The sequence below is a fragment of the Megascapheus bottae genome, chromosome 1 (assembly GCF_031878675.1).
Source record: "Megascapheus bottae isolate mThoBot1 chromosome 1, mThoBot2.hap1, whole genome shotgun sequence".
Classification (NCBI taxonomy): Eukaryota; Metazoa; Chordata; class Mammalia; order Rodentia; family Geomyidae; genus Megascapheus; species Megascapheus bottae.
Genome location: NC_143509.1, coordinates 97,729,055 through 97,745,597, shown reverse-complemented (window position 1 = coordinate 97,745,597; position 16,543 = coordinate 97,729,055). Strand labels below are relative to the sequence as shown.

At 48.6% G+C, this 16,543-nt stretch overlaps 1 protein-coding gene across 1 annotated transcript; it reads right to left on the bottom strand.

Annotated features, from left to right (window-relative positions):
* Positions 1-10,075: 10,075 nt before the first annotated feature.
* Positions 10,076-11,320, bottom strand: Olig1 (oligodendrocyte transcription factor 1). The gene has a single exon (XM_090333677.1). The coding sequence runs from the start codon at positions 11,239-11,241 to the stop codon at positions 10,438-10,440; it is 804 nt and encodes a 267-aa protein (XP_090189803.1). The 5' UTR covers positions 11,242-11,320; the 3' UTR covers positions 10,076-10,437.
* Between the last annotated feature and the right edge of the window lie 5,223 nt (positions 11,321-16,543).

Genomic DNA, 16,543 nt, shown 5'->3' with positions numbered 1-16,543 from the left:
TAGATGGATAGATAGATAGATAGATAGATAGATAGATAGATAGATAGATAGATATTCAGGAGGCTGAGATATGAGGATCATGGTTCAAAGTCAGGCCAGGCAGGAAAAGTCTGTGAGATTTTTATTTTCAGTTAACCATCAAAAAGCCAGAGCTGTTGTTCACACATACAAGAAACTAATAATAATAGAGTTAAAAGGGAGAGATGATTGAAACCTGAAGGAAAAATATCACTCATTTTCACTGTTCTTTTGGACTGGGGCTTGAACTCAGGGCCTTGTGCTTGCTTGGTAGGCTGCTTATGACGAGCTATTTCTCTGTATCCCCCAAGTTGGGAAATACTCATTTCCCTGATGTCCTTTCTTTCCTTCTTTTTTTAAATTTTTTTAATATTTTTTATTGTAATTAATAAAAGGGTTACATGATATTTGCCAGATAAAAGTGCATTAATTCACATATATCGGTACCCTTTCACACGTCTTGGTCCCCATTACCCTCCCCTCCACCCCCATCCCCTGTCTTCTTTCCTTCTTCTTTTTAACCTCCAACACTGTGGAAAATGACTAACAATGATTTAATTTGAGAGAGAAAGATGACATTATCAAGAGCACCTGAGCTGGGCCCTGAGCCTCCGTGCTCCATTCCCTAGGCGGTTCCAGCTATTCTTGGCTGAACCTGATATGGTTATTCCCAGGATAAGCCCCAGTACTGGAGCCCAAATCAGAAAGAAGCTTCGGTTTGCACCACACTGGTGGTACAGAGCTCACCCCAAAGGAGCTTGGGGTAAAACCCCAGTTTTGTTCTGCAAACAAACACAAATCAAGATTCATAATCTTCTGGCCTGGACCTTCTTCCCTTTTTACTTTTTTTTTTAATGGGCAATGAAAAATCTTTGTAAACAGATTTCTTTGATGAATAAGACGTGCGACGGACTTGACTTTGTTTTAAGTCTCCAAGAGTAGAAATGGAAATAGAGTATAAATTAAATGTTGGAGCGCTTCCTGAGTTTATAGTTTAACAAAACAGTGTTGTCTCAGGCAGTCACTGTGAAAAGTAGCCTGATGACTAGGCTTTCTTATACATTTGCCTTCTTCAATTTGTCTTTTTCTATTTATTGGTCCATATGTTCGGCCAGGACTTTAGAAGCTATTTGAATACAGGCATGATTCTCTGCACTGACTACTGCCTTGTGGAAAACAACCTGAAGACTTCGATGGCTAGTTGAGGTAGTCTCCCCACTACTCCCATCCTTTTCTCTCCCTATGTGGGATTGGGGGTTAGGGTAGGGCACCTTACTCAGCTCTAACTACCCATGACCCTCTCTAATGAACCAGCAAGAACAAAACAAAACAAAATAAAACCCTAGAAGTGGAGATGTGTCTCAAGCGATAGAGTTCCAGGTTTTTTTTTTGTTTTTTTTTTTTTGCCAGTCCTGGGCTTGAGCTCAGGGCCTGAGCACTGTCCTTGGACTCTCTCAAGGTTAGAGCTCTACCACTTGCGCCTCAGCACCACTTCCGGCTTTTTTTCTATGTATGTGGTACCGAGGAATCGAACCCAGGTCTTCATGCATACTAGGCAAGCACTTTAACCACTAGGCCAAACTCCCGGCCCCAGAGTTCCAGTTTTGAACAAGAAAGGCAAGTACAAGTTTTGGTACCATCACCAAATAAATGAATGGGTAATAAATGAAATCAGAGCATTTAACACACTGCAGAAACTTTCAGAAGACAAGGTACCTGCTTCTGTGTAGATGAACCTTATCTCCTCAGGGTCAGGTCTGAGTCTAGGGCAGGGGATAAGTAAAGTGAGAGACGGGATTGGCTATGACTGGGAAAACAAAACCTCTGCATTTTGCCCAGTCCCCTAGTTTCCAAGTGTGCTTTTGGTACAGGCACCTTAGCTCATGCGCATTCATAGGCTTCTAGGCCAGATGACATGCCACTACCTGGGAAGGGGAGGGGGGTGAGGAGAAATGGGGGGACAGACCAAGGTAATCAGCTAGACTTGTTGGAAACAGGAGTCTCCCACCCCCAACTGCAGCAGTACAGGTGTCATAGTCAGAAGTTTAGAGGTTGGCACAGGACTGAGTTCACTCAGACCTTGCACCTGCCTTACCACCTGCCCACTCTCTACGTGCCCTTCCTCTGCATGTATTAAACCTTTCTGTGATTCTCTGTTAACCCACAGCCCTTAGCATAGCCGGGCACAAATCCATGTCCCCAGCAAATCACAGTCCTGGCACAAACCCACATCCCCAGTCAAATTCTCCTGCAAAGTGCTAACCACTATTATTGCCTCTTTTTGTTTTGTTTTAAGAGAGTTGCTTAATGAAAAATATAGATCCCACATTCTTCAAGAGAGGCTGTCATGTGGATCTCCAAAGGAAAGAGCTAGATGGAAGAGGGCACTGTGTTCACAGCTCTGATCTGCAGAAAAAAAAGGTTTGGGGTAGGGGGGTGAAACTTGTGAGCGAATCTACAAAATTAATGGCTCCAGGAGCTCTGATTCTGAGAAAGAAATCACATTATTGCTTTCTTTTTTCAGATGGGGGCCTCAAGGCTTAAAGAGCTTAAGTGATATACTCTGTTTGCACCAGCCAGAGGCATGACTCTTGAAAGTAGACAGCCAGCCTCGTTAGCAGCAGCAGGTCGGCTCCCTGCCCTGGCCGGGACTCTTCTGGCCGGGACTGAATCCTATTCATCCCCCATGTGCAGATGACTCAGTCTGTGATTTCAGCCACCAGCCTGGTGTTTATGACACTTGCCACAAACCGGTAGAGACTGTTTAGATTTGTCCCGAGCTGACGCTCTGTGGATGGAGAATGACATCTAGTCAGCTTGCGGCCTCTGTGGCTCAACAGCTGGAATGCTGGGGCTTCTGAAGAACCCATTGTCTGCGGGCTCCCAGGAGGAGGAGGAAGAAGAGGAGGAGAGCCCCCAGCTACCTCAGGGAAGCCTTCTGATTTTGTATGGGCTGAGCACCACAGCCAGAGTCCTGGGGTAGGGAGACCTCTGGGACAGAGATGGAGGCCTCCATGGAGCTTCGTGAGAGCAATATGGCTGGGCCCAGGGCAGTGGCTGCACTAGCTCGAAGCACAAGGAAGCCTTGCCCTGCCCAAATGGATACTTTTCTTCATATCCTTCAATACCATCTTGGGCCCTAGCCCTGAATTTCAAGAGAAGATGAGCATAACTGGGCATACACTGGCATTTTCTTAAGCAACAAGGCCGTACCACACAGTCAGGAAGATAATCCGTTTCTGACCAGTGGAGAAAACTATACTAGTGGCAATTGGAAAAACATCCATATCTCCAACAAGTGTGGTGTTGGTGATTCTATGCACTGCCTCAGTTGACCCCTAATGAGCTGAGTCCTAGCATGAGCCCCATGGGAGGGACGAGGTCCCTGAGACACTAGAATGTAGGTGGCCCATTCAAGGTCACAAGGTCAAGGTTCAGCCAAACAGGGCAGTGCACAGTTTGAACTAGTAGTCAGGGAAAGGGCCCGAGGAGGGCAGGAAGGGAAAGGGGACAGGCAAAGGCTTCTGGTGGATTCGGGACACGTGACTGCTCAGGGTGGAGGTATGAGGAGAAAGGAAACCAGGTCAGCTCTCCTGCTCACCCTCTGTGGGTGCCATCTACCCCCTCCCATGGGGCACAACTCCTCCCACCCTCCCTCGCCAGCTCTGCCACTGCTGTCTTTTCTTCCCAGTCACTGGATCTAGGTGAAGAGAAACCACAAAGGCATCCTCCAGGGCCCTTGTGGATTCCATCTTCACGAGGGACTTCAGTGGCCTATGCTCTGAGAGGCTGAGATGGCCACTTTGACTTTTTCCCCTCTCATGGTGACAGTGGATGTTAGTTCCTCCTGACCAGAACTGTGACAGCCCAGAATGGCAGAGGGAGAAGGAGACTAAAACCACCAGAACGGAGCAGTGACAACAAAGCCCGAAATACATCCTTTCAGTGGTCATCTGAGCAGATGAAACGTAACCAAGCCAAACACACTCCTCATTCCTTTCCTTCCTCTCTCCCTTCTTTCCTTTTCCTTTCCCTTCTTCTTCCCTTCCTTCCCTCCCTCCCTTCTTCCCTTCCTTCCTTCCTTCCTTCCTTCCTTCCTTCCTTCCTTCCTTCCTTCCTTCCTTTCTGCCTGCCTCCCTCTCTCTCCCCCTTCTCTCTTCCTGCCTCTCCTTTTCTTTATTCTTTCTTTGTGTTTTCTTGAGGCTTGAACTCAGGGCTTCACTCTCTTGCTTGTCTTTTTCAATCAAGTCTAGCACTTGACCACTTGATACATAGCTCCGCTTCTGGCTTTTATTTTCTGGTTAATTGAAGGTAAGATTCTCATGGACTTTCTCCTTTAAGCTGGCTTCAAACTGGGATCCTCAATTCTGAGTAGCTAGGATTAAAGACATGAGCCGTAAGCTCCTGGCATCTTCCTTATTCTTTATGTGCTCGACAGGTTTTTAAGATTTCAATTGGGTAACATCTAGTGATTTGGTCTTGCTTTTATTTGTGGGGGCGGGGGGCTAAACACTGTGGTTCCTGTGTGGTCATGGACAGGATGTCTGCCTTCTGTCCTGGTTGTGCTCTGAATATTTCACTACCATACATCCTTATAGCAACCATCACCACACCAGAGCTCTTTGAGAATACAAATAAAAAATAGAGTAACTGAAAAAAAATCTGAAAGTGAAATGACCTGGTAGGAGGCGAGATGGAGGGGGTGGGTGGTCGATGTACATTAGAAATGAAGGAAAGGACAGATTCACTGATTGCGATAACAGACTCAGGCACAGCCAGACCTGGGGCAGGCACTAGACACGTAAGAGGACACGACCTTAGCCCAAGAGCTGAGGACCAGGAAGGAGTAGAACATTACTTCCCATCATACCCGTGAGTGCTGTCCCCCAGAGACAACTCGGGGGGGGCTCCCCCTCCGTTCCAAACATCCCATAATGACTGGACCTCAGCTTCCTTTGTTTCTCTGCCTTTAGGTCTAAGCTTTCTCATCTGTAAAGTGAAATAATAGTCCCGATGCCTCCAAAATGAAGTAAGCCATGTAAAATACTTAGAGAAAGCCTGGCGCCTTATCAACATAGAGTTAGCTCACATCAAACCCTTATCTATTTCGGTTACTAATATTACCAGTATTGAACCACTCTGCCATTCTGACAGGAGATTCCTTCCTTCCTTCCTTCCTTCCTTCCTTCCTTCCTTCCTTCCTTCCTTCCTTCTTCTTCCTCCCCAAATGCACAGATGAGTCTTTTCAACCTGTCTTTTTTTTTTTTAAGCCTTCCTTTTACAAGACTTTGGTGGTCTCTAAGGAGTTTCTTCATTGCCTAGAGATTTCTGGAACACACTAGCTCTTATTTGGATGCCAGTGCTGGGGCTTGTGGTAAGTGTGTGCCCCGCCCCATCTCTTACCTGTGATAGATGTGCCAGGCTCAGGGTCCAGGTATGAGGTGCGGCCTGTTGGGTCTTCCAGCCCCAGGGAGGTGCCTGCAGCCAGCACAGAAAGTTGTTCCTGCACATGAGAAAGCCATGATATTCTAAAAGACACACAGCACAGCAAGAAAAAGAAGCCTACTAGGGTCGGCCTATTTACTGTCTGTGTGAAAATACTGAAAGGCAGCCATGAAGGAGAAAATCTCCTTATCTTGTGCCCTAAGCTATGGTTTCCCTCCCTCCCTATGGCCCTGTTCCTGAGCTGTCTGCTTCTCTGCTTTCTGAAACCCTAATTACAAACATGTCACCATCAGAGCATCCCTCACAGGGTTTACCTCTGCCACTCCCTGTCACTAATCTGAGCCTCCCTTGGGGCTAAGGGACCCGGCTGCTAGAGAAAGTTCAGGTGACTCAATTGTAGCCAGCTTGGCTGGCAAGGGATTGCCACTGTCTTCAGGATGCCATTTGCATGGCTACATTGAGGGCTATGAAGAGAAGCTGAAAAAGGTCAGAGGTCAGAGGTATTTACAGGTCAACATCTAGAGATGCTGGGGTGGGGACTTTCTGCCTATCCTATCCCTTCTGTTGCCTGTCCAGTCATCCCACCCACAGGACAAACCAGGGGAACAATAGCTTTGACACCCGAAAGCAGGCCTTAAACCTTGGCATTTGTGCCTTAGACTATCTTCATGGTCGTGTACATGAGTCCCGTCCTTCCTGTGCCTGGGTCCTCTCAGTAGAGAGGAGAGGTAGATGGTTTGGAAGTCCTCTGGCCCTGTTAGCATTGTGTGAGACTCAGGCAGGATTTGAGGCTTCTGTCCTGGGCAGAACCTTGCTGTCTGTCCACTGTGGTCTCTAAGGGAAGCTGAAGATGAAGAACAAATATATCTTCTTTGCTCCCATCCAGGCATCGTTACCCTGTGTCATCAGCCTATAGTATCTCAGGACATGAAATATTTGAGCTGCTTGTCCTGAGCTCAGAGGCTGCTCTGTTAAAGCCAGTGGGAATTCACGAGGGGAAGGGGTGGTAATGATGGAGCTGTTATTCACATATATGCAGAATAATGTGACTTGATTCTGTCTGGTCATTTCACTTTTACCCTGGCCTTGGTTAAGAATGGCCTACTGGGGAGGGCTTCATAAATTAGTTGGTAACATCTCTGTCAATAACAAGATTCAGCTGAGTGTATATATTGAGACATATCTTATTACTTTATTATCACACCTTATATCTGGTAAGAGTAAACTAAACTTTTTTCTTTCTTTTCTTTTTTTCTGACATGCTGGGAAATTGGGAGATCAAACTCGGGACCTTCCATGCATATGCTAGGCACGTACTATATTATTGAGGACCTCAGTCCTAGAATTTTCTTGAAAACAATATTCTAAACAATTTCCCTACAACTAAATTCTACTCAATAAATGTAAATTTGTGTTCAGGTGCTGGTGACTCAAGCCTGTAACTATCTACTTAGGAGGCCGAAGTGTGGAGGACTGAGGTTTGAAGCCAGTATAAGCTTTGGGAACTCCATCTCCAAAATAACCAACAAAAAGCCAGGCTGGAGGCAGTGGCTCAAGTGGTAGAGAGTCAGTTGAGTGAGCTTTCTATGCATGTGTCGGGCCCTGGGTTCAAAGTCTGACACCGGCAAACAAAAAAATTTAAGTGCATTTATAATTTGGAGTAACATGACATTTTTCAACCTTGTTGGGGCTACTTACATTCTAAATTATACGGCTTATATGGCTGTGTGGTTATAGTTTTGTCCCTGCTATAATCAGTTTCTCTTGGAGAACACCTGTAAATAGACCGTCACTATGGGTTTTGTGAATTCCATAGTGCATTTAACTTGCCCTTCCCCCCTCCCTTGACTGCTCACCTGGTGTCCAAACACATACAGTAACATCATTCCTTGGCTTGTGCACTTTTCCTTACATTTCTAGGATGGCACATTGGCAGTGGCTGGATACAGGGATTTTTTTTTTAATTTGCATCAAACAAATTAAAGTGCTCCTTCTCCTCTTGTTTGTGAACTCCACAATGCCTTTATCATGGACACTGCCTGACCTCTTTCTTGTACTCTCATCCTCTTCAAAGATCAATGTAATCATTTCTTTTGGGGGGGGGGGATCATGGGGTTTGAACTCTGGCCCTGGGTGTTGTCTCTGAGCTCTTCAGCTCAAGGCTACTGCCCTGTCCCTTGACCCACAGCCTCACTTCCTGTTTTTTTTTTTAGTGATTAATTGGTCTTTAGTGCTGGGACTGGCTTTGAACCTTGATCCTCAGATCTCAGCCTCCTGAGTAAAGCTATGATTACAGGTGTGAGAAACCGGGCCTATCTTTACAATCATTTTCTTTATGCCTAAAGCCCACTGCAGCAAAATTCAAGGAGGCGGGCAATTCAGCTAGCTTCCTTAGTAGCATGCCTGAAACATGGCAGATTTCACAAAGCTTCAACCCTGTGTCTGCAGAGTCCACTACCATAGCTGTGTTGACAGATTTGCCCTGTATATTACTGATGCTGTATATAACTATCTCTTTTATACTATAGGGCTCCCGATGTAACTATATATATATATATATACATATATGTGTGTGTATATATATATATATATATATATATATATATAGTTTTTCTTACAAAGAGCTTATCTTGCTTGGCATAGTGGCCAATAAGATGCTATGTCCTCCCAGACAATTTAAATATTCTGATGATGCCCAGAACAATGTTGGATATCCTGGTGTGATTTTCTCAAATGCCATATTACTTTTCCAAGAGGTGCATTTTGTGGGCTCTGGTTCCAATTTTCAAGGAAAATAAGAAGGGGAGATGATACCAGCTAGAGCTATCCTATTTTCTAGCCTGAGAGAAAACGTCTTCTTTCTAACCTAGCAATGTAGTTTTATTTCCACGAAAAAGTTGATCTGGTTTTGCTTTGTGGGCATTTACCTTCCCTTGGGCTCCTTGTCAAGGTGTAGGGAAGGGCAGTGAGAAAACAGAAGACCAGAAGCCAAGTTTATTGTAAAAGCAGGTGATCGAGCCCAGTGATGCTGGCTTTTGTCTTCAGGAGGCTGAGGTTTGAAGCCAGCCTGGGTAGAAAAATCTGTGAGACTCCCATTGCCAACTAATCAATAAATGAAGGTGCATTTCCAGTGGTAAAGTGCCAGCCTTCAGAAAAACAAAATCAAGAGAGCTTCAGGCAGTGCTAGAAAACAAAAACAAAAACAAAAAAAACCCCAGAGACTCTTATCTCAATTAAATAGCAAAAAGCATGATGGGAAGCTGTGGCTCAAGTGTTAGTAGTGCCACTTGAAAAAGCCAAGGCAAGAGTAGTAGGAGGCCCTGAGATCAAACCCCAGTGCTGGTACAAAATCAAACATCAGCATCATCAACAACAAAATCAAAAAACATCTTCTAGGGAAGAGGGAGATTTATGGGTGTGTGGAGGGCGTATTTTAGCCTCTCCACTAATACAGAAAAGTGTTATTTCTGCGGAGGATGTTGGGGTTAAGAATAATATAATAAATGTGCTGCTTAACTCATCCTTTTCTGGAGCTGTAGTCAAATGGATCTCATCCCAAAGCTTGCTGAATAACTAATTCTGGCTGCCTTAGCAGTCCTGGCATGTCCAGCTGCGAATGAACTTCAACTATGGTGCCTACTCCTCGGGCTATTTTACAAATTCCGGAAGTGGAGTTTTTAAAATGGGAAACCTAACTTTGATCTTGAATGTTCTGAACCCATCAGGGTACCGTAGACTTTCTCTTTAACAAACAAACGGGACGGGAAGACAAAATAGTCAGACGTTCACTTTACACGTTTTATTCTGTTGATTCTGTAGCGCTCAGGGTGACAGCGTTAGAGTTAAACTAAAACACCAGTGAACGAGCTGCTCTAGCCACAATCAAAAATCCCTTCGATGCAAAAAAAAAAAAAAAAAAGTCAAAGCGAGATGATGAAACACCCTAAAATCATCTTGGGTAATTTGTTCACGCCATAGCAAAGCAAGATAGGTCTTTCAGGTTGTCACGAGAGGGACAACCTGCGGGGCGCGCCGGTGAAGGGCGCGACACGGCAGGGGACAGCGGGGCAGCGCCAAGCCACGTCCTCCGGCTTTGCAGCTGGGCCCCCGAGCGGCGGGCGATGTGCGCTCCCGGCCCGCCAGCGCGTTGGTGGTGGTTGTGTGTTTCGTGAGAACTATTAGTGAGCTTCACAAGTCCGCGACTACGAAAAAGCCTGGTTACTTGTTTAGTACATCGAGAACAGCGGTGGCGCGGGAAGAGGTTGGATTTGTTTCCTAAGGAAAACTCGTCTAGGTGAAGACGGAATGAAAGGGGCCCCAAAGTCCCCAGCTGCTTTTCTCAGAAGTCCCCAGGACTCCCCGCCACAAAACACCGGGTTATGCGATTCTCAACAAACTGCATTTTAACAGGCGTGCTACGAAAAAAAAAGAAAAGAAAAAGAGCCAGGCGGAGCGACTTCCCGACCGCGCGCGGCGCCCCCGCCGCCCGCCGCGCACACCCGCCTCTTGGCCGGGGTTGGCGGGTGGGCATGAGGGCGCCTGTGGGTTCTTTTCGTCTCCCGATTTCCCCTCTCCTCGGCGAAACGGGAAAGCCGCCCCTCTGCCTCGGGAAAGCCCGGACTCCCGGGCGATCGCGCTCCTGCGGGCCTCCAGCTGCGCCCCGCACTGCTCCCCAAACTCCACGCAGCCCACCCGCGGCGCACGCGGGGCCGGGGGCCCTGAGGGCGGGCGCTGCGCTCCCTCTCTGCCCTAAGCAGGTGGAATCGACCTGGCACTCGAACTAGGCCCCGGTGCTTCTGGGCTCCGACCGCTTTGACTTCCCAGGAGCGGGGCGCAGGGAGGAGACGCCCGTCGGTCCCTTCCGCAAAGCGAGGAGGCCCAAAACGCGCCCGGACTCCAGGTGCTGGGGAGCGGCGGCGCGGGGTACCAGACGGCCCGGCCAGGGTCGCCCCGCCCCAGGCCCCGGGGCCGCCTTTACTTGGAGAACTGCGCCTGCACCGCCGCCAGACCCAAGCCGGCCGGGACCAGGTGCGGGAACTTGCACACGGCACAGGTGCAAAGGCCGGAGCCGCCCGCACCACCGCCGGGGAGCGAGAACTGGCCGCACGGAGGCTCGTCGAGCGCCAAGGACAGGTACTTGGCCGGGCGCAGCGCGTCGGGGGGGCCCACGGCCCCGGGGGCCAGCAGCACGGAGCCGGGCGCGGCGGCGAGCAGGGGCAGGCCGGCCAGGAGCAGGCGCGGCGCGGCGGGCCCCGCGCCCTCGCCCAGCGCGCGGCGCAGCTCCTGCAGAGAGCTGCCCAGCAGCAGGATGTAGTTGCGGGCAAGCAGCAGCGTGGCGATCTTGGAGAGCTTGCGGCCCGGCGCGCCCTGGCAGTGCGCGGCGGAGTAGGGCAGGATGACTTCGCGCAGCGCGTCCATGGCCAGGTTCAGGTCCTGCATGCGCTTCCGCTCGCGGCTGTTGATCTTGCGCCGCAGCTGCTGCTGCTGCTCCTCTTTCGGGTCCGCTCGGGCTCCGCCGCACGCGTGCACGCCGGACCCCGACCCACTGCGGGGTAGCTCGGCCGGCGCCTCAGGTTTCTCGCGCGCAGTCTTGGGGAGGAGGGGCGCCATCGTGGAGGAGGAGGAGGAGGCGGAGGAGGAAGTGGAGGAGGAAGGAGGCTGCCGGTAACCCACCAGTTCGTACAGGGAACCCCCGACCGGCAGGTCTCCCGGCCGCTGTGGCCGGAGCATGGTCGCGGGGACCGAGTTCACGGGAGCCTGGGAAATGGCATAGTACATCTGGGGGGGGGCGGTAGGGGCGGCCGAGGGCGCCCTTTAGGAACGGGCGGTGGGCCCGTCGCAAGCCGCCCCTCCCCGTGGGTCCGCGCGCGGTAGCGGGTGGTGGGACCGCAATCCGCGCCGACCCCTTTAAACCCGGCTTGGGAAGCTGCGGGGACGGCGCTGGGCGGGGCGCAGCCAATGAAGGCGCGCGGCCGGGCGCAGGCGTGTGCTCATTGGCTGCGGCGGCCGGGGCTGGGCTCGGGAAAGGGTCTCCGGCACTAGGAGGTGGAGGGGAGGGGAGGAGAGAGGGAAGGGAGGGGTGGCGTCTTCGGGGTGCCAGGTGGCTGCACGGGAAGCACTGGTTACCTTAGTTAGGCTAAAGCGCGGTTTTCTCCCTCCAACACTCTACTGCCTCTTTTTCTTTAAACACATGTATGTATACATGTAAACCGTTCCAGGGTCGTGGATTTTAGGAGGAAAGTTCCATCATGTGAGGACAGTGCATTCATTTGGCGGAACCACCCATCTCCTCAATGCTCCCATCTGGAAAAAGTGGCCATTCACAACTCCCGACAAGTCCCCCAGCGCCTGATCACTCCTCTGTTGTCTCCATGAATTAATTGTGCTCTTGGTACCTATCTAGGCAAAATCTAGGTAGAATCTACAGTAGTTGTCTTTGAGTGACAGGCTTATTTCACCTAGTGAGTCTTTCAACTTCATCCCCACTGAGTGTGGCTTGTTCCTGAATTGGCCTTCTCCTTAAGGCCGAATGACTGTTGCGTGTTCTGCATCCCCACGCCCCTCCCTTCGTGGATGGCCACTCTCCTGGCTCCCGCATTTTGGCTGCTGTGACTTCTCTTGTCTGAGTATGGGTGAGTCATGATTTTGAAGTATGTAACTTCCCGTCAGGTTCAGAGAATTACATTTCTAGACTAAATGACAGGAGCACGAGGAGATGGTTGGTCCTTGCTCCTTACTATATTCCGTCCTTGCTTTTCTGACTGAAAGATTTGTGGAAGGCTAAGGAACTTGTAGGGTTGCAGTTCTTCACCCCTCCTGAAAAGATGTGTGCTCATTTTATTGGTCACTTGACTTCTGCTTAAGCAAAGATGCATTCAAAAGTTATCCTCTTATCAGAAACAAAAACAAAGCAAAACATTCACAGAGTTGTATCTGTTGAGAATAGGACTGAATCTCTTCTCCAGGTGAAACAGCATTGCTTGGTGGCTATGTATTCCTTTTTCCTCAATATCAATGACACTGCTTCATCTTGTGAGCATAGAATGACAAAATGTTCTGAGAAAGAACCTTTTGGTAACTAAATTTCTACATTCCATACAGTAGCTGCCAGCCACAAGTGACTATGGATGTAAATTAATTCAAATAAAGTTTAAAATATAGATATCACTGGGCACCTGTGGCTCATGCCTGCAGTCCTAGCTCCTCAGGAGGCTGAGATCTGAGGATTGTGGTTCAAAGCCAGCCCGGGCAGGAAAGTCTGTGAGATTCTTGCTTCTAATAAACTACCAAAAAAAAAAATGCCAGAAGTGCACCTCCGGCTAACTAGGCCTTGAGCAAAAGAAGTTCAGAGATAGTACCAAGTCCTTGAGTTCAAGCCACAGGACCAGTTTAGTTTTGTTTTTTTAAAGATCTCCACTTGTGTTGACATTGCACAGTAGTGACAGATACACTGAGTGATGTGAATGTAGTACATTTCTATTGTGGCACAAAGTTCTACTCAGTGACACTGATCTAGAGTGTCAGAGAAAGGCAATGATATTCCTCTACCTTAGTGCTCTTTGATGTAAGACAGGAAACTGTAGAAAAGCCAGCCCACCACAGGGAACTAAATTCTACTTTCACAGCCCCATTGACTGTGCTTTCAGATTTCAAATCTAGTCTGTTCTCATTTTCTTCCACTGATATTCGCAGCATATGTCCACTCTGGTTTCTGCTTCCATCCTCCAGCTGCTCCTGGAACATCCTGCCATACCTCAGATTCTACTACAAGATAACGTCCTACCTCGCCCTGGAGACCTCCCATCTTCCCCCGAGTCTTTCATTCTGCATGGCATCAGTTCATAAAGCATCTCTCCACTTCTCCTGGACTGTCTTGCATGAGTAGCATCGCTGTATTCATCTGAAGTTGTTTTTTGAAAGCAGGGATCATTTTTGGTTTTATGTCTTTCCAAAGCCAAGCACTGCTCTTTGGACCTCTTGTACTTTTGGAAGCTACTGCAGATAGATCTGAAAAGCACTTCCAGGCCCATGCCTGGAAATGTGCAAACTCCCAAATGCTCCTGCCCAACAATTTCCTGTGTGTTTCACAGAAAGGGAAGGAAGCTGGTAGGTTCCCTTGACTCCAGGGGGGAGGGGAGCTGGCCTCACATGATGATGGGGGCTTTGGAAGAGAGATAGGGTTGACATATAGGAAGCAAATTAGAACATGGAACCATGTCAGGCAGGAAGGAACAAGACATTGAGGAAATAGCCTTAAAGCTAAACATGTCAGCATTTCACTGTGGCAAAGCAATCTATTTCCTGTGCGAGTCCACAGATACTTGCATTTAATGTGTGTGTGTGTGTGTGTGTGTGTGTGTGTGTGTGTGTGAGAGAGAGAGAGAGAGAGAGAGAGAGAGAGAGAGAGAGAGAGAGAGAGAGGAGAGGGGGAGGGAGGGGGGAGAGATTGTCTGGGGAAATTAACTCAGGACCTGAGCACTGGCCCTGAGTTTTTGTGCTTGAGGTTAGCGTTCTATCACTTGAGCCACATCTCCACTTCTAGCTTTTTGCTGGTTAAGTGGAGATAAGAGTCTCTCAGGCTGTCCTACCTGGGCTGACTTTGAACCATGAGTCTTAGATCTCAGTCTCCTGAGTAGCAGTTTGAACCACTGGTACCTAGCTTTCTTTTGATTTTTAGGAACACGCTGAATAGGGTTCTCGGGGCGGGGGAGGGGGTGGCAGATTGCTGTGTCCCTTCAGACAGAAGTGACAGGGCCTTTGCAGCAGTGGCTGGCTTCTAGAATTCCCTCCTGCTAGGTAGGGAGGCCCAGGAAAGAGCTGGGGTGGAAGGTCTGGAGGACCAAGTGAGAGCACAGGGTCAGCCTAGGCCCTCTCCAACCCCACTGCATCCTCAGGCCCCTGCTGCGGCAGCCCCTGCTCTCGGGACTCCGCCCAGTAGCTAGGGTATTCGGTTGAGGCGGACCCAGATGACCTCTTACCTTGGCTTTTTAAAACATCTGTTTGCCCCTTAAGTAGAGGACCTGGGACTTTTCTGTGCTCCAGGAAGAGACAGGAAAGAGGAAGACAGTAACTAAAGCCTCAGTCAGAGATGGCTGAACTGCACCTCCCCCCACGAGGCCCTCACTTTGTGGTCCCAGGGGAGGTTTTTCCGCCCTACCCCTCACTCCATCCTTCCTCCTCCCCAGGGAATCTGTGCTTGGCCAGGCTGTTTGGTGTCCATTCAAGTGTGCCAGTGGAGGGGTCCCAGAAAAGAGTTCCGGGTGGCCGTATGGACCCAGCCTGGGCACAGGATTTGGCGCTGGTTGGAGCTGGTGACTTGGATGGGTTCCTTGTGCCAGGCCGGAGGTCCAGTGGCATGCAAAGTGTGACAGCTGGCCAAGGCCAGCGAGTCATTGTGGCCACTGGCAAGGGCCCTGCAGGCTGTCTCAGGGGAGGCAGCTGCTGTGGCCTCCTGCATTCAGGACATGCTTGGGGAGTAAGTGGTGTCAGCCTGAACAACCACTGAAAGAGGTTGGCATGTGTGCATTGGTACTGCTTTGCACTCGAGGAGGACTGGGTCTCAGATTCCCTTCTCATCCTGAACCCCAAGGGTCTTCCACACCCTCCCTGCACCCCCCTCCACCCACAGCCTGGCCCTGGGTCAAGGGTCTGGAACCTGTGAAATGACAGTGATGACTGAGTGCTTCAGCTATCGCCCTGTCTACTTCTGTAAGCACAAGGATGTGCTGTATCACGGCTGAGTTTAGCCACCACTCCGAGTTCCTGTTCTCACCCAAGATGTTATTTTTTTCTTGTAGAATTTTCTACCCAAATGTAAAAGTTGTCTTTGCTAGACTGTGCTGTTTAATTGGCTAGAGCTGAGATGTGAGGAAATAATCCAGTTCATTGTGTGTGTGTACATGTGCACATATGCATGTGCTAGTCCTTGAACTCGGAGCTTTGGGCACTGTATTTGAACTGTTTTTCTGGGAGGGGGTCTAGTCCTGGGGCTTGAACTCCAGGTTTGGTGCTGTCCTGAACCACTTTGTACTCAAGGCTAGAGATCTACCACTTGAGCCACAGAACCACTTATATCCTTTTCGGAGTAGTTTATTGGAGATAAGTGCCTCATGAACTTTCCTGCCCAGGCTGCCCTCGAACTGTGCCCCTCAGATGTCAGTCTCCTGAGATTACAGGTGTAAGCCACTGATACCTGGCTAAAAAGGTCAAAATTCCTAGTGAGATTCACTCAGTAGGAACTAACGTTCACATCATTGATCTGAGAAGCAGAACACATTGGTCATGGGTATTGATGTTATATCAGGATCTCCCCCCCACCTCCTCATCTTATTAAAATATAATCCTGCCTGGGGTACAAGAAAGCTGCAGTTATAGACTCTTAGCTTTGTTCTAGATTACTCCTTTCTAAGGAAAGGGAGCTAATTGTAAAGAGAAAATGTGAAGCAAAGAAGATGGAGAATTCCTTGAGAATTCTCTTGGATAGAAAGGAACTCTCAGGGGATCATCTTAAAAGAATCTGTTCCCCTTAGATACAATCCAATTTACATAAAGACTCCAGCTGGGAAAATAGGGTAAAACATAGCTTGTATCCATTTTCAAGAGCATGCACAAGATAAACAAGTGATTATGAACCTATATAATGTTTATGTTTCAAAGTCATGTAATTGTTACAATTGAATTTATTTCCAACCCAGGGAGAGGCCGGGCAGGAAGGAATACAGTGCTATCTGTATATTGCCAGAATATAATAGGTGTGATTTGTGGATTATTTTATTGTAAATGAGTGTTATTTGGATCTAATTTTACTATAGCCTTCGATTTAAGCTTTATTAAGTGATATTTGAATCTAAGCACATCCTGTGACATACTTAGGGAAGATTTGAGAAACTAGGAAGAGACATTTGGCAGTGTCTGTTTTGTTTTGTTTTAATAGCAAAAGCTATGTGGCTGGTGGGACATAATTCAAATAGATGGGCACCTGCCTGCCCCAATTTTTTCGAAGTCAGAGTGGCGGAACCAAGCTAGAGATTTTCTTTCTTCCTTCCCTCCCCTTTTTGTCCCTTCCTTTTTATTTTTTCTT

Bases quoted from the DNA above. Each gene is read 5' to 3' on its own strand.
- Olig1 (XM_090333677.1), bottom strand. From the start codon at position 11,241: ATGTACTATGCCATTTCCCAGGCTCCCGTGAACTCGGTCCCCGCGACC.